The sequence below is a fragment of the Coffea arabica genome, chromosome 7c (assembly GCF_036785885.1).
Source record: "Coffea arabica cultivar ET-39 chromosome 7c, Coffea Arabica ET-39 HiFi, whole genome shotgun sequence".
In the NCBI taxonomy this organism is placed as follows: domain Eukaryota; kingdom Viridiplantae; phylum Streptophyta; class Magnoliopsida; order Gentianales; family Rubiaceae; genus Coffea; species Coffea arabica.
This window is the reverse complement of record NC_092322.1, coordinates 12,285,953-12,310,804: the sequence shown is the minus strand read 5'-3', so window position 1 is coordinate 12,310,804 and position 24,852 is coordinate 12,285,953. Positions and strand designations below refer to the sequence as shown.

General features: G+C 35.9%; 1 protein-coding gene and 1 pseudogene across 1 annotated transcript; one reads left to right on the top strand and one right to left on the bottom strand.

The window, feature by feature from the left end:
- The first annotated feature begins 11,121 nt into the window (after positions 1-11,121).
- On the top strand, positions 11,122-16,757 carry LOC113698791 (short-chain dehydrogenase/reductase GME11361-like; annotated as a pseudogene).
- Positions 16,758-18,506: 1,749 nt separating this feature from the next.
- LOC113697781 (uncharacterized) lies at positions 18,507-24,663 on the bottom strand. The gene is made up of 8 exons (XM_027217361.2): positions 24,294-24,663; positions 24,077-24,188; positions 22,285-22,532; positions 21,729-21,884; positions 21,453-21,609; positions 21,208-21,350; positions 21,071-21,106; positions 18,507-19,688 (listed from the first exon to the last, which is right to left on the bottom strand). Exons 2-8 carry the CDS (start codon positions 24,150-24,152, stop codon positions 18,888-18,890), a joined length of 1,617 nt encoding a protein of 538 aa, XP_027073162.2. The 5' UTR covers positions 24,153-24,188; positions 24,294-24,663; the 3' UTR covers positions 18,507-18,887.
- Positions 24,664-24,852: the final 189 nt, after the last annotated feature.

The following is a 24,852-nucleotide window of genomic DNA, read 5'->3' as shown; positions in this document are numbered from 1 at the left end:
TTCAGTTTTATCAAACAGAGCCTTAGTTAACTAATTGGGATGATGATGAAGTCGACCTACAGGCTAAGTAACATCAAAACTCTTGGACGATAAGTGAACTTAATCTCAATGCTTTGTGCTGATGAAAAGTTCAAAGTTGAGTGCTTCCTCCAACTTTTGGGTACTTTTTTTCCGGTGTAAGTTACTTGTTTTTATTAAATTCAATGTATTTAGTAGAATTTAAAGGGCAATTTTGGTGGGGAGGTAGGGATTGCAATTTTCTACACGAGTTGAAAACCCAACACAAAGCTAATATGAAATTAATAGGTTTATGTTTGAGCCTTTGTGGGTTCGGGTCAGAATCAGGTCGAACCTGATAAACTCGAAAAGAAAACAGGTCGAATTCAAGCCATCAACGGGTTGACCCGATAATCCGTTTATGAATTAAAAAGAATTTAATAAATATAAAAATATTTTATCTAACTAAACTAAATTATTTTTTTTTCCAAAGGCATTATTCACTTAATCTTAAATGAATTTGTTTAACTTATGTGTAGTTGGAATTATTATGTTTGGACAAATAATGTATTACATGATTTTCTACTTTTATAGTGTCTTAATTTATTTTAGATCTGGTTTGGAATAAAATACTATAATAGTATTTTCATTTATTTTAGATCTGGCTTGGGATTGTTTTATCGAGATTTTTATTACTTGATTATATAATTAGCCTTATGCGAAATTGGTTCTGTTGGAAACTACAGTGGTAAATTAGTAAATTGAAATTATGTTTTAGGGCATATCAGGTCAACCTGAAAATTTCATATTCAAGTCAACTTGAAATTGACCCGTCAACCATAGTGCGAAACTGCAGTGCAAAATTGACCCGCTAACCCGTCAATCCGAAAATTTTAGGTTCAGATTAGATATTCTGATCCATTGCAGGTTGGCAGGTCGTGTTCTGGTCAATTACTTTACTATTATATTTGAGTCTCAATCCGATCTATCAACCCTTTTTGACTCGATTGCCACCCCCAAGGTGGTTGTAGTTGATCATCAGCTCATTGGTTTCTGTATGGTATAGCTGATTCAGTTTCAAGTAAGAAGTTCACTATGTGGTGGATTATTACTTTTCTCCACTAGACAAGCCAAATAAAAGTGTGATTTTATTGGTTGTAAACGAATATATTAGTCTTATAGGCAAGGGGAACTTAGTTTCCGTACTTTTCATGAAAATATACAAGTGGTCAGTTTAAGTATTACTATATACATATCCCATAGCCAAACTTCTTACGGAAAGTTAACTTCTATTTAACTTATTTCACTTGGAATAAAGATCGAAAAATTCTAAACTAATAGGAGACCATCATTTTCCTGATTTAACTTGAAAACAACTCAACATGCTGGCCTAAAAGTGAAAACCACTAAATCCAAAATAAGAGAGGGTCATTAAGGCAAGTCTATACTTATGTATCTTACAAAATTGTGAACACGTTTAATCATCTTGAAGTCAACATGTCACTTCAATTCAAAGAGCAGAAGTCAAGTCAGGGACTTTGTCTTTCTCATCATAATATGTTGAATTGCAATTAACATCCAATAATCAAACTGTAACTCATTTTTCTCCAACAGAAAAGCAAGAAATTTTCAGAATGCACGACTAAAATTCCTTCGAAGGTCAAGGTAGATGATAAGAACAACCAAATGGTGACAATTAGACTTTAATGCTAAACTTCTTTAGTGGCTACGTACATCAAATTAATATGTGGATAGGAATAAAAGAAAGCACTGATTTAGTCAACCAATAGAAGGACGGAGCCTTGCATGGGGTGCTTAATTCAGGGTCCAAAAAAAGTGCCGGGGACCAAAACTTGTGCATTATTAGTCTTTTTCACCCATAATGTAGACATGTTCCAATTGTTTATGGGACAAACTTATCTACAAGTGTGCAAAGTGAACTTATATTGGCAGATACAAATATTCTCTTTGGTCAATTAATTAAATCTTGATGAAGACCAACTAAAGCCAAGGAAGAGTACAACTCTTTGTTAAATCATATGTGGACTTAATCTAAAATGCTTTGTGCTAAGGAAAATTTGATTGTTTCCCCTAAATTTTCAGGTTCTTTATCCAATTTTAAGTTACTTCTTGTTATCAGTTTACAATGTGCTTAGCAGTAGAGTTTAAACCTGGGCACTTTTCTTTTCTTTTCTTTTTTGATAGCAAAACCAACTAGATATCGCTGAACTTTAGACCTAGGCACTTGAGCACTGATGTTTTTCCTTTGTCACCACATTAAGCAATATGCATGCACCACTCCTCCATGGAGATTTAGGAGATTTAGTCAATGAAGAAAGCGTTTTTTTTTTGGGGGGGGGGGGTTGGGGGTTGATCATCACTCATTGGTTTCCTGTAAGCTGATTCAATTGCAAGTATGAAGTTCACTATGTGTTGGGATTATCACTTTTTTCCACTGGACAATTTGCTGCAGGCCATAAAAGTGTGATATTATTGGCTTCAAACCAATAATTAATGTTTAAAGAAATGTAAACTAAGCTCACATACTTTTCAAGAAAACCAACGACTAGTTCAAGCATTAATACATGCTACATATAGCTAAGCTTCGAACTTTCACTTGAAAATGACTCAGCATTCTTACCTAATACGAGACCACCATTTCCATATTCAACTCGAAAGCAACTCAACTGACGGGCCTAAAAAGTTTAAAAATTATTTAAACGATATAGGAGTGAGCATTTGCAAGTGTATGGATCATAGAATTTATCCATTATACAGAAGGGATCTATTTATCCTTGATATTAAATTGTAGACCTAGTTGATGGTAGCCTAATTTAGTGACACTGGAATGATAGACTTAATGATATCGAACTCAAATGATTACCCAATGACCTGCCATAAAGTTTATAAAATGGTTGGTGATTCTCTCATTTAGTTGCTAATACTGTTCTTATCAAGATTGTTGAATTTCAAGTAAACTAACAAGAAGCTTCAAACAATCTTGATTAATGACAAAAATATGGTGATTAATACGTGAAACGTTAATATATATGATGTTACAATTGCTATAGAGTTCGAAAAGTACGAGGATCATGAGATACTAGGTAAATTCAAATGGTAGCTTTGTCGTGCTAGTAAACATGAATAACAGGTAATGTAAGTTGTGAAAGCTGGTTATGCCATTGGCTCCAACTTCCAAGTACCAAACCAGTTTCAGAATTATTACTTTTGTCATTGTCTTGGAACACCAGGACACTTTGTTTAGGTGACTCTAGTGGTCTGATTATTGTACTGGTGAGGCTGTGTCCTGTTCTGTTTGTTGTTATTGACCATTGTTAAGTGAATTTTAAAAGAAAATTCGTACAAATTGACAAAAATATATACATAAATTGCACCAAACTCGGCACCATTCATGCGTTTTTAGGAGTAAAGAAGACCAAATCTAGAACCAAAAAGCAAGTCTATACTATAAATTGCACCAAACGCAGCACCATTCAAGCTTTTTTAAGAGTAAAGAGGACCAAATCCAGAACAAAAAATGCAAGTCTGTACTTTTCTTACAAAATTGAAAGCACGCTTTATCCATCTTCTTGCAGTCGTGCCACTGCCACCTAATTCAAAGAGAAGAATGTACAATTAACGTACATTATTGTACGATTAATGTACAATTAGGTGCCACTGCCACCTAATGCTTTATCCATCTTATGGTACAATGTCGAGGTGCAATTAACGTAGAATCGCCAAACTGTCGGTCATTGATTGGTGGACTATGGTTTTGACAATTTGGCAAGCTTACTAGAAGCACTCAATGGCAATAATTTTAATAGTTTAGCCCTCTTTCGGACTAAGCTGACAGCTAAAACCAGTAATGTCCAACCATGCACGGTCCATTCTTGACAACATCATTAACCAAAACGTACAATTTTTATTTTTTTTTTAAAGATGACCAACTTTTTACGTATCCCCACTTACTTCAATTAATTATCTGTGTTCTAAACCGCCATGCATGAATAAGATATGTAACCAAAATCGTCAGCCATCAATTAGTTACCAAAAAAAGGCAACAATTCAGCCCTCTATAAATTCCTCCACAAGGGTCTTCAAATCCCACATTGTAAAACACTAGACTAGAGCATTCGAATTGTTTGATTCTTTCATATCAGAATATTTGAGCTATGGCATCCACTGGTGCAAGCTATGCTCACATTTACGTGCAACAAAAGCGTCAAGAGGAGAAACTTGAGAGAAAGGAAGAGGAAAGAGCAAGAAAGAACGGCGGAGGTGTGGAAGAAAAGTTAATCGAAGGTAGTAGCAATATTTGTGGTAATAAGAACAACAAAATTCACCCTGGGGGCTTTGTTTCTCCTAATGCTAACAAGGGCAGTTCTGGAAGGAGAAACGATTGACTTTGTTGCTTAATTTAGTGAGATGAAGCCTGCTTGTCAATAGCATGTCTACATGCAATAAAGGGCTTCTGCGTGTAATTTGAGTTTTCTTGCTCAATTTGTGGGGTGTTCGTTGTATGTATTTTTGCTTGACCTGTATTAGTACGTTTTTTTCCCAAGTTGTGATAGTTTTTAATTTCTTTGATCGTTCTGGTGAATTTTACTTTCCCAAGTTGTGATAGTTTTTAATTTCTTTGATCGTTCTGGTGAATTTTACTTTCCTGTCTACTCCAAAAGTATATCTATTTTTCTGTATATATACCATCTTATATTCCATGAATCACAGTGTTTTAATATAATTTCCGTAGTGATAAACATGTAAATGGATGAACTCACCTAATGAGTTTAGAGGCCAAATTTTCAATGGAAAGTGTTTCTTTGGATAGTTTGAGTTGCATTATGAGAGATTATAACTTGTAAAATAGTTTTTTTTTTTGCCATGACAAAATAAAACAGATAATGAACTTTTGTATCACCAGTCTTAGCTCCCTTGTAGGTCGAAGTCACATGAAGAAGCTTTAACTAAGCAACAAGGCTCTGATTGTTATTACTATTACCGGATTAAGCTTCCAAACAATTAATTGAACTCCTTTGACTAATTTCTCGATTATAAGTTAGTAAATAGAGTTATATAGAAGAATTATTTTTTGTCAAAAGAAAATGAGAAGAAAGGTAATGTAGTTAAACATCTCAAAAGGACAATTAATGCTTTTGCTTAATTATTGAAATTATTCTTCTTTCAGTTAATTTAAAAAAGGGATAATTTCATAAACCTCCCATGAGGTTTTTGACAATTTCACTCAGCTTCCCCCAATTTTAGAAAATTACACTGACCTCCCTTACTTTTACTATTTAAGTAATAGTATAGACCCATCAAGCTAGAATTATACTTAAGTATCCTAAAATACCCTTATGCAATATCATGCATCAAAAGAAATTGAAAAAAAAGGGTTTAATGATCAATTTAATAATAAAAAAAAGTAACAAACACTTTCATCCAAACTTACTATATTTTCACGATAATTGTAAACCCAAAACCTCATCAACATGTTCAAGCAAATTTCAACTTGTGAGGACCCGCAAATTTCTTATATTTTTCTAAAAAAAATGCCTTTTATTAGAAAATTATTATTTATTAAAGCCCTGCTACCCAATTGTTCAACAATAAGTGCAGATGAACCTAGAAAGTAGGGTTTCACTCTTCGTTTCCAAGATTGGGGCAAATTAGGGTTTTCGCGATTTTTTTTCGTCGGATGAATTTTCGGTATGGAGCAAGGATCAAATTTGGTGATTAAAAGTGACTTTTAAGTGAGAAATAATATGTGATTAGGAGCAATGAGATAAGGTTGGTGAATAGGAAGTAAAAACCCTAGTACGTGTGTTTTTAAGAAAAACGGCGCGAACCGGCGGGTCCCGCGCACTACCGATTGAACGCACCACTTGACCACCACTTTCTTACCATACAAGCTCATTGATATTTGAGCAAAATATCTTCTTAATTGTCAGCTGCCTTTGACCGAAAATTGAGGCTAAAATAACAAGGAAAAGGAAAGAGAAAAATGAAAGGTGGTGGTGGCGACAAGTGTCGCCACCCTAGAGTTTCTTGGCCAAGAGAGCAACTAACCTTCTTATTTCCAATTTTGCACTTTCCTCTTCATTTTTTTCTGCTGCTGGCCGACCAAAAGAGAGAGAGAAAGGGAGAGCAAAAGAAAACTTCCTTCTTCTTGAATCTTAGCCAAACCAAGTGAGAAAATCGATTTCCAAACCGATTAAAGTGTTAATTGTGAGTTGGGAAGCTAGAGGAACTAGAAATTTTCAAAGGAGGTGGATTATCACTCATCCAAGCTTGTCTTTGAGGTATTAAATCTGATCATGGTCCTTGATCTTTTAAATCTTGCGTTAAGATGTTATTTAGCTTAAGTTTTGGCTTGATTTCAAGATGTGCAAGTGGTTGTGATGATTATTGGATGAAATAAACAAGTTAGGGTTTGATTAATTTCTGTCTACACTTGTTGTATAGTTGCATATGTTGAATATAAGTTTATATAAGGGGCTTTGGTAGTGATTGGAATAAGAAATTTGAGAAAGTTTCATTGAAGACCAAAAAAATTCCAGATTCTGGAAAATTTCCCCCCCTTTTTCTGTATGGTTTTGTAGCCTCATGTTAGAGGCCGAATTGGCCTTAGGTCAAAACATGAAAGTTGTAGAGAATGGTATTTTATAGTTTTCTACAAAATTTCAGCTCAATCGGAGCATCGTAGCTTGTGAAAAGATGAATATACCCTCGCTGATCTAGGTTAATTTCCAGAGTTCCGCGTGGACAGTTCAGTCCTTTTGATTGAGTTTATTCACTATAATCCGTTTGGATTTAGCCTTCCACCAAAACATGAAAGTTTCAGTGCCTTGTCTTAGCTTTGTAACTCCACCAAGAACGCCTTAAATGGACCTTGGTAGACTGAGATATGGTCATTTGAGTGCAGTGCGGTTGATTAGCCGAATAGTTGAAACCAGGTTATGTGAGTTGGGAATTTGATCAGGTTACATTGAAAATTTGACTAAGTGATCTTCATGAAAGTTATAGGCCTTTTCCTTAGCTTCGAAATGGTATAAGCTGCGTATCAATCCGATAAGCGTAGCCTTGGATATGATATTTCCGCAAAGCCCGTCAAATCTGTCTTTTGTAATTGCATTTCCGCACTTGATATTAGCTTAATCTTTGTTCGTGTGTTGTTGTGAGCCTATGGAATGGCTAATGAACTGAAATTATGTTATGGATGATGTTGGGTTGGATTGAGTAAGGATTGAAGCCTAAATGGCTGGAAAATTAGGTAAACACAAAGGACATGCTGCCCGAATTTACACTCGAGGACTAGGAAACGATACTTGCAACTTGTGTAAAGGTTAAGTGATATCACTTGAACTAGTGAGCACCTTTGCTACTTTGTTATCGAGGGTTATACGTTAAAACCTAAACGAACTTGTAACCTTGGGGAAAAGATATAATGGCCAATGTAAACTTGTATTTCCTTGTATTTTCAACTCAAGTGTTGTTTCCAAGTATATATGCTACAAAAACCTTACGATTTGAAAAGCGAACAAGTGTTTCACGAATGTCTTTCAAATGAATTTCAATTGGACGATTCTTAATGAACGGAACGTTTAAGTTTCGAATCTTACTCGTGTTTCAAAGTTCTCAAATTGGATTTTTATCGCAGATCTGGACTCCAAGCCTGGAGTATAAGTGAACGTGAATACTTGAAGCACTATATTTTGGTGAGTGCTTCCAAATATCCGATTGTACTTGGTACATGTGCTTCTTACTTGACTTACATGATTACATGATGAATGAATGATAGGGCAAGGGTATACTTTACCGCACTTGCCCTAATATGACTTGTTCTTGCTATTGATTACACTTGACTTGCTCTACATGTACTTGAGATATGTCTTGCCTGGAATTCCAGAAACCCTGTGGCTAGTTAATCGAGTCGAGCCGGCAAGGGCCTGGTCGATTAGATAATGAACCCTGGGTCACTTGTAATGTCGGGTGGAGTGTTATCTCCCCGACTAAACGGTATACTCGAGTATTACCACCCATGTTTCGTGTGGCGTGCGGGCCCGGAAAAGGGGGTTGATTGGTGGACGGAGATTGGCGTGTAGTGGAGTTTTATTTTCGACTTGTTATGACTTGAAAGTTGGCGGAGTGTCAACTACCACTTGACCAAGCTGGAATGGAGCCGTGATATGGGTTACTGTATCCTTACATGTGAATGTGAACCTGATATTACTTGGCTATCTGAAGTACTATTTTCCTGATTGGACTTGTTTGCTCGCTATTTCACTATTACTTTGTTATCACTTGATTTGTTGACCAATTTGATATTTGGGAATTTCACTGAGTTTTGGCTCACCCCGTTAGTTTTATTTTCCTTGCAAGGGTACGAGCGAGGCGTGAGATTTGAGAAAGACTAGCGTAGCCTTTTGTTTTTGAACTTTGACTTTTGGGCCTGTACTCGCGCTATTCTTCGAATGAAACATTTTGTACTTGGATTGTATACGTTTTGCACTAGTTTGAGTATCGAGACTTTGTACCCTGATTCCTATCCTTGTATGTTATAAGCTTGAATTGGGAATGTTATTTATGGTTCATGATGGATGTGTATGTACGTGATTCGCATGAGCTAGTGAGTGAGTCCTGGCGAGAGTTGGGCAGGCGGTCCGCCGAACCCTTTGGTACGCCTTAGGGGGAGGTGGGGTCGTCACACAACTTAATCCTCAAAATTTACCAATTTTGGCATCACTAAAATCCCATATTTTTACCAAAATTGTAGTCCAACTTAATCCCCAAATTCTATCAATTTCGGCATCATCAAAATCCCAAACTCTACCCGAATCACTTTCTTTACAAATCGACCATAACCACCACCACCAACTAAAATACCCTCAAAAAGCTTCCTGCCCCAAATTAACACTATATTTTGTCCATTGACTAATATCACACCTCAAATTATAAACCAACACCTATCGTCTATCACCTTCCTTGGATAGAAAAAGGACTTGGTCAACCACTATTGATGCCTATGTTAAGAGCAAGCCCATGCTCCAATGGCGTTAGGAATAGAGAAACTAATCTTTGTGACAAACCACCACCAATACTTGTAAATCAAATAAAAATGAAACCAAATGAAGATATTAGATTTTAATGTGTAACAAACATAATAGCATAGCCTAGATTCGTCCCTTTTTCTCTTCCAATCATAGCCCATTAATTTCATTTTTTGCCCCTCTATCACAACCATCTGCATCATCTCCATCTAATTTGACCATGAAATTTTCATTTGCTCCCTGAATTTGTAATTTTGGAAAATTTTATTCTTTAATGTACACAAATTATAATACGAGAAGAAATAAATAAGAGCGGCTGATAGTTAAGTACCATGGAAAGACAGAAGTAGACAAAAAATAAACACCTCAAGTAGGTTTGCATGGTGGTGTAGTTGATGGGGGGGGAGACTTTGGGGTTATACACAGGAAGGAGAAAATAATAAAGGATAGAAAAAAGGGAGGAAAAGAGAAAAGAAACTGTTGTTAATTAAATTAAGGTTGGGGATGATGACAAGTTGTTGCAGGTTTTTATTTTTTCTTTTACTTTTGGTTTGGTTTTTGTGTCTCACATATGTGGTAAATTATCTATTAAATAGAGGGTATTGTAGTCATTTTATTGAACCAAGGGAGGTCAGTGTAATTTTCTAAAATTGAAGGGTGCCGAGTGAAATTGTCAAAAACCTCAAGGGAGGTCTTTGAAATTATCCCTTTAAAAAATTCTACTTCCTTTTCTACAAAATGAGCTACATCCTACATTAAAATAACATGATATTGATTTCATGTCTTCATCACAGAGTAAAAAAATACATCATTCAGTTGTGGAAATTGCACAGATACCTAAAAAAAGGATAAAAATATCAAAATCCTCCACTTCATGGAGTAAAATAAGACAACATCGATAGCTCGCAGCATAGTTAGCCTGTATATGGAAGTAGTAAACATCATTATACCTCTAGGGTGAATTCTGACCCATTTTACCTAGGGATGATTGTAGCTATAATATTTGGTAGCATAAAAATACACCTATATTATTTGGTAAATTTGTGAACTTCCTTCACTTAGGAATCCAAACCTTTTTTCTTCATTCTATTTGAAATACTTAAAACATTTGAAGCTGCAGTTGTCAGCCTCACCAGCCATGAAGGTTGTTAATCTAGGAGGTTCAATAGAATGTTGACAACGTTAAGTTTTTCTTACATAACTAAACAGAAAACTATACAAATTTTTCTTAATTTCCACAGTAACATTCTATGCTTAATGTGGATATTAAACGCTTTTAGAAGGTTAAAACAATTTCCGATTAAGATTTGAAAGAAAAGGATCAATTATTTATAAATATCAAGAAGAAGATTAAGACGAGTTTTGGCAGTTGAAGTTTCTTTTGTTGCTTTAGCATAGGAGAGATAATTGAGGCAATATTGAGTTTTGTGTCCGTCCATTTTTTTTACCTGCTCCGTCCTTTCATTTTGACAGTCTTATTTTTTTTTTTATCCATCCGGAATAATGGTTCACTTTCTAATTAAAGAATATAGTTAACTTTTAAATTTCTCTAAAATATCTTTATTTAATGTACTTTATGAGTATAAACTACCTAATTTGATATAGTTAACTTTTCCAAAACGTAATTCAACTTTCCATCAATAATTACTTTGGCTAGTGCAACTTTTCACAAACATTATTCTTGTAATTGATGTAAATGTAGGATGAGCAGTCAATATAAGGGTATTTTACAAAAACACTAAATTAGATTTATTCTTCTAACAAAACTGACTAATTTTTCTTAAATTGTGTGAAAAAGAAAACAAAATTAAGACTATCAAATTGGGATGGGAGAATATGCAATTTCAATTTAAATCATTATTGTGGTCTGGAAGTGCTCCTACAGAATTTTACTCTTGGTAAATGTGTTTGTAAAATTAAAAAAGAAAGAAAGAAAGAAAGATTTAGAGCACAGGCCATTGGGGTGGGTGAATGACTACCTACCGAGGTGTTCTATTTTTTATTTTTTATTTTTTATTTTTGGATGCTAAGGAGAGCCAATGGCTCATTACATGTTTGATCAAATGAGGGAAAGCCACTCCGCACACACGTCCTGGCCTGCTGAGGTGTTCTATTGAGGGCCGAGGGGAACGCTGTCATTGTCTCCATCCAACTTGCTGTCTGGCCGATCTTCCCAACTGCAAACAACCTACACGTCAACTACAAAGTTGCTTGCGCGGAAACTCCTGTCGGCTCCACCTCTTCACCTCAGAATTCCACCGATTCGCTTCTCATTTTCTCCCTCAGTCATACTCAAGAACAAGCCCAAAATGGAAGATCACCAGGGCAAGCAGGTGGTGCTACTAACAGGGTGTTCAGGAGGGGGAATAGGCCACGCTCTAGCTCGAGCTTTTGCAGCCAAGAATTGCCTAGTTGTGGCCACAGCTCGATCGTTGTCCTCCATGGCTGATTTGTCAAATGACCCTCGTTTCTTTCTTCAAGAACTTGATATTTTGTCTGATCAAAGCGTGCATCGTGTGGTTTCCAGTGTTATTGAGAAGTTTGGACGGATTGATATTGTTGTTAACAATGCTGGTGTTCAGTGCATTGGCCCTCTTGCTGAGGTCCCTTTGTCTAATGCTCAACAAACCTTCGATACTAATGTATTTGGTTAGAGTTTGATCATTGTTTAAATTGTTTTTTTTTTCAATTTCAATTTTTCCTTGCGTGTATACGGTTTTTGTTTAATTTATGTGGGTGGCCTGAATCTGTTTTGCTTAGATGGCCTGAATCTGTTTTTCTTAGGTTTTTGTTTAATTTATGTGGGTGGCCTGAATCTGTTTTGCTTAGATGGCCTGAATCTGTTTTTCTTAGATGGCCTGAATCTGTTTTTCTTAGGTTTTTGTTTAATTTATGTGGGTGGCCTGAATCTGTTTTTCTTAGATTTTTGCCCAATTTTGTACTGCTTTGTCCTGACTATTTGTTGTCAGGTAGTTCAAGCTATTTGTCCTGACTAAATTAGTGTACTAATGGACAAAATTGGTGTAGTTGTTCATGGAGGGACATTGGTTTTTCAGTCAATGTAAGAACATATCTAGATAAGAAATAGTATTATGTTAGTACAATGTGAATCTAGCGACTGGAGACACCATTATTTCCGTCAATAAGGTGATGCATATACTTGAAGTGTCATGTTGCTATAATTAGTAGGGTTAAATGCAAAAAACCCCCCACAAACTATATACCGAATTGCAGTTTATCCCCTAAACTATAATAATAGGCATTTTGCCCCCTTGAATGATATGTTTGGACAAATCTATCCCTTTTATTTTAAGTATTGTTATTTTTCTTTTTTCCCTATCATTTTCTTTTTAAATTCTTCTTTTTTTTCTTTAAACATTGTTTAAATAAGTAGACTAGATTAGTCAAAAATTTATTTCTTAATTTCGTATGCCAATATTTTATTAAAAAAAAAAAATCTATGGAATACAAGATTTTTTTTCCAAATGTTGAAGTCAATGTCATTTAAGAAATTGAACTTTTCAAATGTATAATAACAAAATAGAGAAATTGATTAATCAATCATTAGTAGTATCAATAACAAAAAAGATGAACTACTATTGTTGTTTATTCTTATTTTTTATTTCACTACAAATAACAATTGCTAACTTTTCTTTTTTATGTGATATAAAATGTTACTTTTATTATAAGTAGTTGAGTAACTGTAAAAACATATCATTCAAGGGGACAAAATGCCTATTATTATAGTTTAGGGGGTAAACTGCAACTGGGTATATAGTTTGTGGGGGTTTTTTGCATTTAACCCTAATTAGTATCAACCTTAATACCTGTACCAAAATTCTGCTTTTAATTGGAAGGCTAAATGAAAAAGATCTTCAGAATCTATGATTTAAGAATGATTTGACTTATTGTGTTTTGGTCAATGTTGTCATCTTAGTGGTTGAGTTTTTACATTGTTGAGAATAATTTGAATGCATCAATATGAATGCTGGGGAAATTCTATATGGAACTGGCAATTACGTTTACACTAAGATTTTCAGAAGCCTCGCGTGTGACTATATCAGGACTTTTGATCCATATGAAAAACAACTATATCTGTCTTTCATTTCTATCAGTGTTTTGAAAGAATGATTTTTCTCCATGGCCTGAAAATTGTCTTTGAAGATGCTCCACAATGTTGGATCATGGCACAGTAAATCCACCACGAACCTTGTTACATCCATTCGCTTTGTCGCTTAAAGAATGTCATGATTTTCTAAGAGCCTGTCATACCACTCCCTATCCTCTCTTCTGATCTGATGCAAAGCAAATAGTCCAAGCATTGGTCATCAAGTTTCCCACACAATAACTGCACATCAATATTTACATTTGTTAGTTGATATAAACTTATTCAAGTGGCCAATCGCATACTAACTATTTCACATTTCTGAACATTTTCAACCAGCAGAAAAACTGTATGTTCTTGTTCTGATCCTCAAATGGCAATTGGCCTTTTTTAATTCATAAAACCAAGAATTTTTCTTTTGCCTTTTATGAGTCCTCCTTTCACATGCTTTGCTGGATTGTTTGTGCTGTTTTCCATCACTTGCATAGCTTGTATTTCTATGTTAAATTTCATTGAGGAAGATTATGCAGTGTACCTCTATACCTCATTGACTGAAGCTGTCTTAGCTTCCTGTGTTTATTATGGTCTACTTATCTATGAATAGGTACCATGAGGTTGATTCAAGCTGTAATTCCTCATATGGAATCTAGGAAGAAGGGAAAGATTGTAAATGTTGGAAGTGTTACTGTCCTTGGCCCTGGACCCTGGGCGGGTGTTTATACTGCATCCAAAGCTGCTCTACATTCTTTAACCGACACTTTGAGGTTTGCGAAAATTTGCTGTTTTAAGATAAGTTCTTCCATCTTTTTTTTTTCATCACAAAAGCATTAAATTTCCCTTGCACCCAGCCCAAATGAGAAATAGAAAAGAAATGGGGCATAAGAGAGCATAATGGGGATGTGAAAGAAATGGGGCACAACAGAGCACACATTTGGGGTACAAGAGAGCATAATGGGGATGTGAAAGAAATGCCACAATGGAGTATAATGCGTCATATGAGCCCTATTGCTGGCTATCAGTAAATATGTGTTAGTCTGATGAAAAACACATTTTTGCTAGCAGAGATCATGGTTGAACTTTTGGGAAGAGAAAATGAAGTGTAAAATTCAGGGGAAATATCCAGGATTGGATTTGGGGCACTTGTTTTCTTATTTTTCATAATGCAATTGGGAGAGAAATAAGATTATGAGGTTCAGAAAATCATTGTAAGAGCTGGAATCAGGACCCTTTACCAGTAGGCTAAACCTGATTTTCAGATTGGAACCTGCACAAGGTAACGGGGAGAATAAAATACTCTGACTGGCTAGGCAGATTGCACATTCTCAGTGAAGTTCTTCTACATTATGTTGAGGGGTTATTTACTCAAATATTGCCTTTTATGTGAAATTAAATAAATATTGTTTTTTTTTATGGACAACCAAGAATACAGAAGTCACCTTCCATTGTCCAGAAGATTTTCTCATTTCCTTTACTTCATCTTCCCTTCCCAAAAACAAGGTATACTCCGTGTTTGGTTTCTTCTATGAAGAACAATTCCCCTATGACTGCAAAGGAGCTCTGGGGGTTTTTTGTGGTCCCATCCTTCAATTCACTCAACCCTGTGGTGGATTTTCATGGCTCTTCAACATGACTAAGAGAACAAAGAAGGTGACTAGAGTTGCAAAATTTAATAGCAGAGTCATGGATTTTCATGGCTCTTCAACATGACTAATAGAAGTCATGGTGCTAAGTCTGCAAAAGCAGCACTAGCAAATATATATATATATATATATATATTTTTTCAAATTCTATGGCAAGCATTTGGTTAAAAAACAAGGCTGCTGAAGTTTGTGGATGCTGCAGCAAAGTCAAAGCCGGAGGTTCTCTGTTTTGAGGAAAAAACTGGACTCAGTTATAGTAGATCTGCAAAAGGACATGATTTTCCTTGGGGAAGTTTACAAACTAGACTCTGCTAATGTTCTGACTGTCAGGAGCATCATCTGAAGGTTGAGAGAGCAGACTGAGAGTCAGAATAGTTTTGTGAAGCGGAGAGGAAGCATACATTAACTGAATTTGACTTCCATACTTTTGAACAACTACTTAAACCAAGAGCTTTCTTCTCTCTTTTTCCCTTTTTCTTAATTCCAATATAATAAGGTAAAATTAAGTAAATGACCCCTTTGTTGAGGCTATGGCACTAAGGGAGTAGGAGAGAGACCATCTGGAAAGCGAAACCCAAAGAAAACTAACATTTCTTTTTCTGTGTAAGGTCACTCAGGATGCCATTCTAACTGGTGAAATGATCTGCCCAACAGGTGGTTCATGTTAGCTGATGCTTTTTGTGAAAGAAATCTGAAGAAACTGCTAGTCTCTTATAGCTACACTGGAAATTTACTGAAGAGTTAAAACTTTACCTGGGTTGGGAAAAAAGCATTAGGAATGGCATTAGAAGGGTTAGCAAAGTAAAGCTGGGAATAGAACTAAGGATGGTTCCTCTTGTGACTTATGTGGACAGCCCGGAGGGTGAGGAATCATTGATCTTTTTAGTTCTGGACTGAAAATCGTTCAATGTAGCCTTTGCATACACTCGTATTGGAATTAAGTACTTTGGGTCGATTTGTCAGAGTTTTCTCCTTTTACTTTTCTCCACTATACTTCTTTACAGACCCACTGGCTTTTGCTAAAGCTATAGTATGGAGAAAAGATCAACTTTCTCCTGCTTACCAATAAATCCATCCCTCTGCCATCTCCATTTCTTTGACTGATCTTCTGTTCGTGCTTGGATCTGGAACTTTAAGAAATTTGTGCTTGTATCTGGCTTGTGTACTTTAATACATGTTTTTCATGTTCTGGCAGACTCTTACTTAATATGTACCCATTCTCGACATACAGTATCTCAGAGCATGTTCTTATCCTCATCTGGAAGTCTTCATGCATGTTTTCTGAATAAAATACGAATATGTATACAGCAACATGATTGCATATGCATATTACTTTTGAGTGCGTTGAAGTTCTATCAATTCAACTTTCTGTAATGTTTTATGCAGATTGGAACTTCGACCATTTGGAATTGATGTAATAAATGTTGTCCCTGGGGCTGTGAAGTCCAATATAGGAAATTCAGCTATCGCGACTTACGTCAAAATGCCAGAGTGGAAGTTATACAAGCAATTTGAAGAATCAATCAAAGCCAGAGCATATTTCTCACAAGGCCAGAAAGCAACCCCAGCAGAAGAGTTGCAAAGAAGACGGTCAATGAAGTTCTAAAGAAGAATCCACCTGCTTGGTTTTCTGCAGGGCAGTACTCTACTATAATGGCGATCATGTATCACCTGCCACTCTCTTTTAAAGATTACATTCTCCGAAAGGCTATAAAGTGTTAAATAGTGTAAATTGAGAGAGACCATTTTCTTTCCGTTATCCTTTTACCATATTGCACTTTTCTCTACTCTTTGCCACCCATTTGTCTTGTTTGATGCAGAAAAGATTAGGTAATTGATTTCCTCTCCATATGGCATGCTTAAAGACAGTGCAGGCATGTCAATGCAAATTATCATGCTATGTATGTATAACCTAATGTATATCCTTTAGTAAAAGTAAACATAAAAAGTTGTTGGTTATTGGAATTCCTTTTGTTTCTTTTGTCCTTGTTATTAATGACTGAGGAAGAACAGGGCCATACTTCTTAATTTGGCTACAAGTTGGAGATAGCACACATCGCACATATTCTGTGAGCCCTCTCTCCTGCTCATCTAACCAGCTCCCATCGTTCAACAGCTCCCCTGAGAACTTTCATATCTGGAAGAGGTGCATAGTGCGCTTTAAGCAGATTTGCAGGACAACCATTTGAGTTTCTTAAGAGATGGAAAATCACAAACCCTGTTCTGGTTCCTTCCAAGTGTCATCTTTTGCTGTAATTTCCTATTGTAAAGCTATGAACTCTATCTAGAACTCAGGAAGCTGTCGTTTTTCTTTCTATAATGTTTGAAAAGTTCCTGAGAATCAGTTCTTAGAGGCAAATGTCTTGATTCTGCTAGCCTCATTGTACTGAAAGTAAACTAATCCTGCAGTATGTCCAAGCTGACAGTTTGCCTGCTCAGTGAAATATGATCAGTCATCACAGTACATACTACCACCTCAAGTTCTTCCAAAGCTCATTAAGGAACAAATTCCCTGCATTGCTCTATATCATCATGTCCAGATTTTAGGTACACAAGCAGCTTAACACCATTCGCATGGACATTCAGCCTGGTTTTTAACTCCCACTGATGTCAAAGAAATATTTTCCGTCACCCTATGTCTTGCTGCTAAGCTGCTGTAATCAAAAGAATGTGCTCAGCTTTTGCTATTAACTCCCTTTCCTCATCAAAAGTCTGCAAGTTTGCTACATATTACAAATAAAAGTCTGCTAAATGATTTGTGTTAAAATGATTATTGATAAATGATTTACGCTAAAATGTATTTTTTTTTTTTTGCCCTTTCGGATATACGTATTATGCCCATGAGCTTAAAACATACACAATTTAAGAATTTGGACAAAAAAAATGTCAAAATCCTTGAAAGCTTTTAGATAATCATATGTCTTTTAAATAATTATCCAACATTTAAAACTCCATTTGCAAGTAGAAATGATACCATTTTTGCAACAATTAATAATTCTTCATTACATTAGGGAAGAAATTGTTCTTACTAAAAGTAAACTCCTCCTCTTATTAATGTTCCCTGTTACATCTAGGAAGAATACTCAACCCTTCTCTTGTTATGCAAGTTTGCCTATTTGTTTTTTGTAGCTTCTTACATGTTTCTGTTGAACTTTGTTAAGTTTATTATCACATCTTTGCTTTGTTAAGTACACCTCGCTTTCTCAGCGAATAAAATGGTTCATTCTTACCATAGAAGCAGAAAGAAGCAATGAAATAGATGAATGTTGATGTTAATGTAGAAGCAGAAAGGAAATCAGAATTACTGCACAACCGAAAAACATGGTTCAGTTTACTACAGTAGCAGAAAGAAGAAAGTGAAACAGATGAAAGTTTGCATAATCGAAGGGAGTGCCTTCCTGCCACTTTTTTTTTTTTTACCTTTTATCAGAATACCTGCCCAGCTCTTTAACCATAGATATCAAGTCATCACTAGCGCAAAAATTAATTTGCCCTGTTAAACAAGGAAAAATCACATTTCTCCTCCATTTCCAAGTTTGAGTGCTGCTAGATACTTCCTCAAGGTTCAGAAGTACTGGCAAAAGCACCCAAGGCCAAATGTTCTGACTGAACAACAGCTTCACAATGAAATTTTAAAAAGCAACATACAAGAAAGCTAAAACGAATTTACAACAAATTAACAAAAAGAAAGAAAGAAAGAAAGAAAGGAAGAAAAGAGCTAAAACGTCCGAGATTTGAATTACAAATGCAAAAATGTACCCCTTCAGACATAATTTTACAAGGTATTATAAATTTGAAAACAAAGGTAGGAGTTGGGGCAACAAGACAAACACTAATGACAAACAACAGCTGATGGAGCCGGTGCAATCTCCCTATGGTTCTAGTTTGGAACTAGGTTTCAAGATGAGAAAAGAAACAGCTATTTAAGGCCTGCACTACCAGTTGCTCTTCTGTCGATCTACCTGCATATTTATCCTTTAGTCCTATCTATGTATCAGCACAACAAAACCAATTAAATTCGCAAAACTTCATTGGTCCGCTTACAATCTATCCACCTCAAGATGCTACTTTCCTGCCACTGCAAATGAACATATTTCACTGTGTGTGATGCGGATGAGCATAATATACCATCCCAGTAGGCTGCTGCATAGGAGCTACTGGTCGGAAACTAGGGCCTGGTGGTGGAGGGGGTAATGGAACGGTGTGCTGCTGATTTAATGGTGATGGCTGGTGGCTCATTGTCAGAGGTTGTTGCTGATTTACTTGTAATTGCTGCTGAGTCAAGGGGGTCATCGGGCTCATCATGTATGCCGGGGGTGGTGGTGGTGGGGGTGGACCAGGAGGCAAAGGTGGAAAGCTACCATAGGCGTATGAACTCAAAGTTCCACCTGACGGTTGTATATATTGCTGTGAAGGTGGAGTAGAAAGTAAATGGTATTGAGCCTGAGAGTTGGTGATCTGAGCCTGTATGGTTGCTGGTGGTATCTTATAAAGGTTATTTTGTGAAGGATTGAGTTGCTTTCCTGGCAGGAAAACAATTGGATCTAGCATCGTTCCCTCTGCTTTTATCTCTGAATTTTTGGTTGCATTATTCGGCAGTGCAGGGTAAGGAGTGGATGCAGTTGATGACTTTGTCAAACCAGCATTCTTCTCCTGCTCAGCTGCAAATGTAGAAAGAACAGAACTCATAATATATTGTGAGGAGCTTGAAGCTGCAAGCATGTCCGCAACCTCAGCAGCAATTGCTGCAGTCGTTTTCTTGGTTGTTTGCCCAGTTTGTGCAGTTACATCAATTGATGATGCAGAAGTAACAGAAGATCTTGAATCTACTACATAGGTTTCATCTTCTAAATGCTTCCTCCTGTTGCTGGCCAACTCTTGCTGTGCTTGAGCGACCTGAAAACCACTTTAATTGACACATTAGCATCATACAGAACCTGATTTTTTTGAAATAGTTGTAATGTCCAGCAAAGCCCCCACATCAAATACAAAAGTGAAGGTCAATAGAAAAGAGAAAAGAAAAATAACAGAGTTGAACAAATCCACGGAGTTTTGCCAGGTGCACAAATTGCTCATCGCTAAATGAAGTATTCTTTGTTAGACAGTGAAAGTTTCTTATCGAGAATGAAAACAATGGCTCTGAGGTATGATTCAATGTCAGGCCAGGTATGCTTCAGAAGCAATATCATTTCAAGCATAACAAAGAGAAAATTCTCTTTAAAAAGGAATACAATAAAGAGATGTTAATGTAGTAAGAAAAAATCTATAAAAAATAAGTTCCTCCCAAGAGAAACACATAATTTGAAACTTCTGATGTCTGTGATTTGTAACCATAAGATTATTAACTAATTAATACCAACCCTATTTATCAAGTATTGTTTACTGACTGCCAATTACAGAAGAAAAAAATAATAAAACAAAAACAGCCGGTATTTGCCAACATAATTACCACTGACTACCATCTGAATGGGAAAAAAATCCCAACTAGGAGTCAAAGGATGCTATACTTGAGCCAACAGGAAGAAATGCTGATCCTGAGCTCATTCATGTTTGGACTGGAAGCTCATCCATATTTAACTGGATTTAGTCATACTTTGATTTCATCCCTGTTTATTCTGTTTTGTTCTAGAAGCTAAGTGTGCTCAAATTTAATGATAGCTAACAGATGAACTGAAACTTGTAGCAATCCTAGCTCAACCTGCAAAGCAACAGGCCTTTTAAAAATGTCTTCCTAATTTTTGAAATTCACTTAACTTTTAAATCTCCATTTTTACATAGTTTTGCTCCACTTCCTTATTCCTGGGATGAGGGAGAATGGAACATGGGCTGGTTCACAAAACCTTCTCAAGTTGGCTTAAGCTTGATCTAGGAGAAGTTTGAACTTTGAGAAGGCGGGACACAACCTCTTAGAAATAATGAGCAAGACTGTTTGCCATCTAAAAACCAGAATATTCATGCATGTTCACACTTATAACTGGGCATCTTTGTCTAAATGCATGTTTTGACAAATATGTTCTAAAGGTGATTTCTACTTCCCATAACTGAACAGTTTTATACCCGTAACGATACTCAACCTTCATTACACTCAAAAAAGGTAGATTTTAACTACACTTGATAGGTTAAAAGATGAAGGTGTTTATACTTGAGAGTGCAATAAACAACATATTAAGAAGATAGCTGGACAAATCACCAAGTCATGCATTCATTTTACCAATTCACATAACAGTGAACTTCTGAAGGGAAAAAACAATATTGGTAAAAAGGTTGCAGAATTTAACCTGTATCTGAGTACGAACATTCTCTAGCTCAGATTCCTGAGAAATCAAGAAACAAAAAACAAATTGCACCATTACTCAAATATTCATAACTGCTTTGATACAAAACTTAAACATGTCACAGCAAGACCATATAATACCTGTTCATGTAGTGCTTCTCGTAACTGAGATACAAGAGCCATTCTATTTGCTTCAACAACTTTAAGTTTATCAATAGACTGTTTTAATAATTTTTCTTCTTCTTCCAGTTCTTTGGCCAAAGTTTTGCGCTTTGGATCTTGTGCTGCATCAGAACACATAAATTGTTAATGTCAAACAAGTCTCCTTCTCTCCCTGATATGTAGCTATTTAGAATTCATAAAATACGGAGGTTAATTCTACATACCGTTTGAAAGGGCCACATCGATATCCCTTTCCATTTTGCTCACACGATGGACCACAGACATACATCTGTTCATCTCTTCACTTTCACTGCTTTGTTCACTGAGCACCAAGTGAATTGCTGTGACGATCTTTTCTGCTGTGCCTCCGACAGTCAATTTCTGCTTTCAAGAGATACATTAATGTTGAAAATATGTAAAGCAAGAAAATAAAAATGCAATACAAGCTACAGGAATCAATGCAAGGCTTCAAATGAAGGATAAAAAACCATCATCCTCACCGTTTTTACAGTTCGTGAATCCCTCTTAACTATTCTGACAGAACGAGAACGTTTCCTCCCAAACTCCAAGGGTAGTGGTGACTCTTCTCCAAGCATTACATCTTTCAGGCTTTTTGCATGAGAGCCAAAAACTCTCCTTTCTTCCCATATATTAACCTAAATAATATTACATCATATTAATCCATAAAATTTCACTTAAAGCTGCAAAACCAACAACCTTGTATCACTAAATTCGAAATTTGGTGATCAGCATGATAAATGGATACCAGTGTTAGCTGACAGGTGATATTATACTTACTAAATACATCTATTATATCTCTTGTAGCACACACAAATTGCTTCTTTTTTCATGTACCCTTTTGCATGAGCAGGCATGCAATCATTTATTTGACAATTCAAATAGTAAGCATTTGTTACAAATATCTGGGGTTCTAATGTTTTGCATGCTTTTAGCTTTTCTCCAGTTTGTCACTTTTGAGTTTGCAACAATATAAGGTATGGATTAGGAATTAAGGGGACTGATCTTGCAGAAGAAACAAAGAGACAAAAGACGTACCAATCGGGAGACAACACTTTTCCCATGATCATCACCTTTCTCAAAAATGTCTTTGAGTGCCGAAGGGAGAACATTCCAAAATCCAGTAACAAATTCATTTCCATTGCGCTTGCTATTCTGTAGGATATCATTTGCAAGATACAGAAGAGGAACTTTGTGAGTCATGTCTGAACTATGAAATTGTTTATCCCATGTCGAAACAACCTGCTCTGCTTTAGTGCGGTGGAAAATGCACCAATGTGACAACGCTTTTCGAAGAGGTCAAGATAAACAAGGCTAACATGAAATATAGCCAAATAAACTAACTCAATAAAGACGCAAAAACATTAATGGCCAGATAAAAATGGACAGCTTAGAGTAGATTAGAGATTAACTGCATAACATGCTTCATGAACATGTCTCTCACCAGAAAAGAAAAAGATCAACATCAAATATACAACCAACACATTTTGTAACCAGGGAAGGTAGAATTTAGAACTATATATCCTCCCAACTCAGGTTCTTGACAACTGGTGACCAAAAAATAATTTCCCAAAGATAACTATTGTTCCAAGATAGAAACTTTAAACACGTGTGGACAGAAGCACATAAAAATAAGTTGTGACTACAGGCTCTTGGAAGTTAGGTTTTAAGAGGAAAAATATGTTATCAAAATGTAATCAAATTTCCATAAGGCAGTTGTTGAATTTTACATTCACTGAACCCTAGTCTGTATTTTGCATGTAAACTACTCAAACCTTATTGTGATTCTATTTTCCAAGCAATGTGCTTGCATGCACTTTCATAGTCTTATTTCAAAAGTAACTTAAGCATCTTTGTTTTTCCCATTGACTAGATATTCCCATCAATTACGATAGTAGCTAATAAGAAATCTAAAAGATTTCGAATCCTAGAATTGGGTAATGGCTGAAATACATCTGGGAAAAGGAAAATGAAAACCAATTAATATTTTAAACCATAAAAAGAAACAATTAAGAAGAGTCAATTATCCATAGATGCTACATCAAAAGCTTAGCACCACATTGTTTCTAGCTCACTTGTCAACAAATTGTGGCCTCTAAAATCCAATTAAGATGGAAACATCACAGAAAACAATTTCTTCCAACAGTATCCCAGAATTTTTCTGCACTAGCAGAATGGTGACCGACAAAAAGACCACCACATCAAACATCGGTGGTCATAAGATTAATGAAAGAACAGGCACAGAAGTCAACTTATTAATGATACAGGTAATTATCCTATGATAATTGCCCAACTGAAGACCAAAATCCAAAAGTTATCATTTCTAACATTGTATGTTGCTAACTATAACCAAAACCCAAGAACAGCAAACTTGGCAAACATGAAGCAACATCCAAAAATTTATAAAAAGATTAAGAATTTCCAGAAAGACATGTCAGATCATCATGAAAGTACCAAAAACGTGAACTTAAATATACGCATAATTGCCTCTTGAATCGAAATCTCAGCTTCATGGTTTTCTTGATGGACAGGACTTAATCAGAACAAAACCCTAGAACCAACAGTAACTAGAAATGATAAACCTCCTAAAAACATATAGACACACCAAATTTCCCAGAAAGAGACATAAAAATAAATCATCACAAACACATATTCAAGTTGAAATTCAAATTAATCAGTCCACAAGACAAATAACTGCTGGGGAAATCTCCCAAGAAAACCAACTGCATGTATACCACCACAACAAATTTCAGAAGCATAAAAAAAAAAGGCCTAGAAAATTAAATTCTGAACCCAAGAAAAAAATCATGCAAAAAAAAATGTAGGATACTTTCGATACATTGCTGAGAGCTGTTGAGCTTTGAAAGCTTCTCGGCAAGTATCTCTTCAGTGAAAACACTATTCATCCCAACTGCCAAAAACAGCCCACCTGCACCGCCAACCTGTTGAAAAAGTAAAACCCACAAAATCAGTTGAATTTGGGGCTGAAAAAAGAATAAATTTCTCATCTTTAAGCAAGAAAACTAAAATGGTTTCTGGGAAACTACCTAATTGAGCAAAAGCTGAGAAGGGACTGATGAGAAATTGCATTGGCCAGCAAAGAATTAGCTATACAGAAGGGCTTTTATATACTACCCTAGCAAAGAAGGAAAGTAGTTGAGGGGGAAGAATTCACAGAATCCAAATCCCAAGTGGCAAATTTTGCTGATTTGTGTTCACACTACAGCCCTTCAAGAAAAAAGAAAATCAAAAACTTCAACAAGAGAGCTTAATTAAAGCTGGGATATGAGATACGAATTCAAAGAATCCAAGAAATGGTTGTAACGCTCTCTTTTGGAGTTTTGCAGGGAAGTAAAACAAGAGAGACGCATTGAACAGCAAAAAAACGAAAGAGAGGGAGCTTGCTGCAGATTGCTCCAGAGTTTGAAGTTCTTGAGGTAAATGGGCTTTTTTTCTTTCTTTCGTTTTTTTCATTTTTCTCCTCTCCCTCTCTTTTCTGGGACAGAAACGGATTATTATTATTATTTACTGTTTTCCGGTTTTAATTACAGTTACCGTAGTTGCATGTCACTATGACACCTTTAAGAGTACAGTTAATTTCCTACA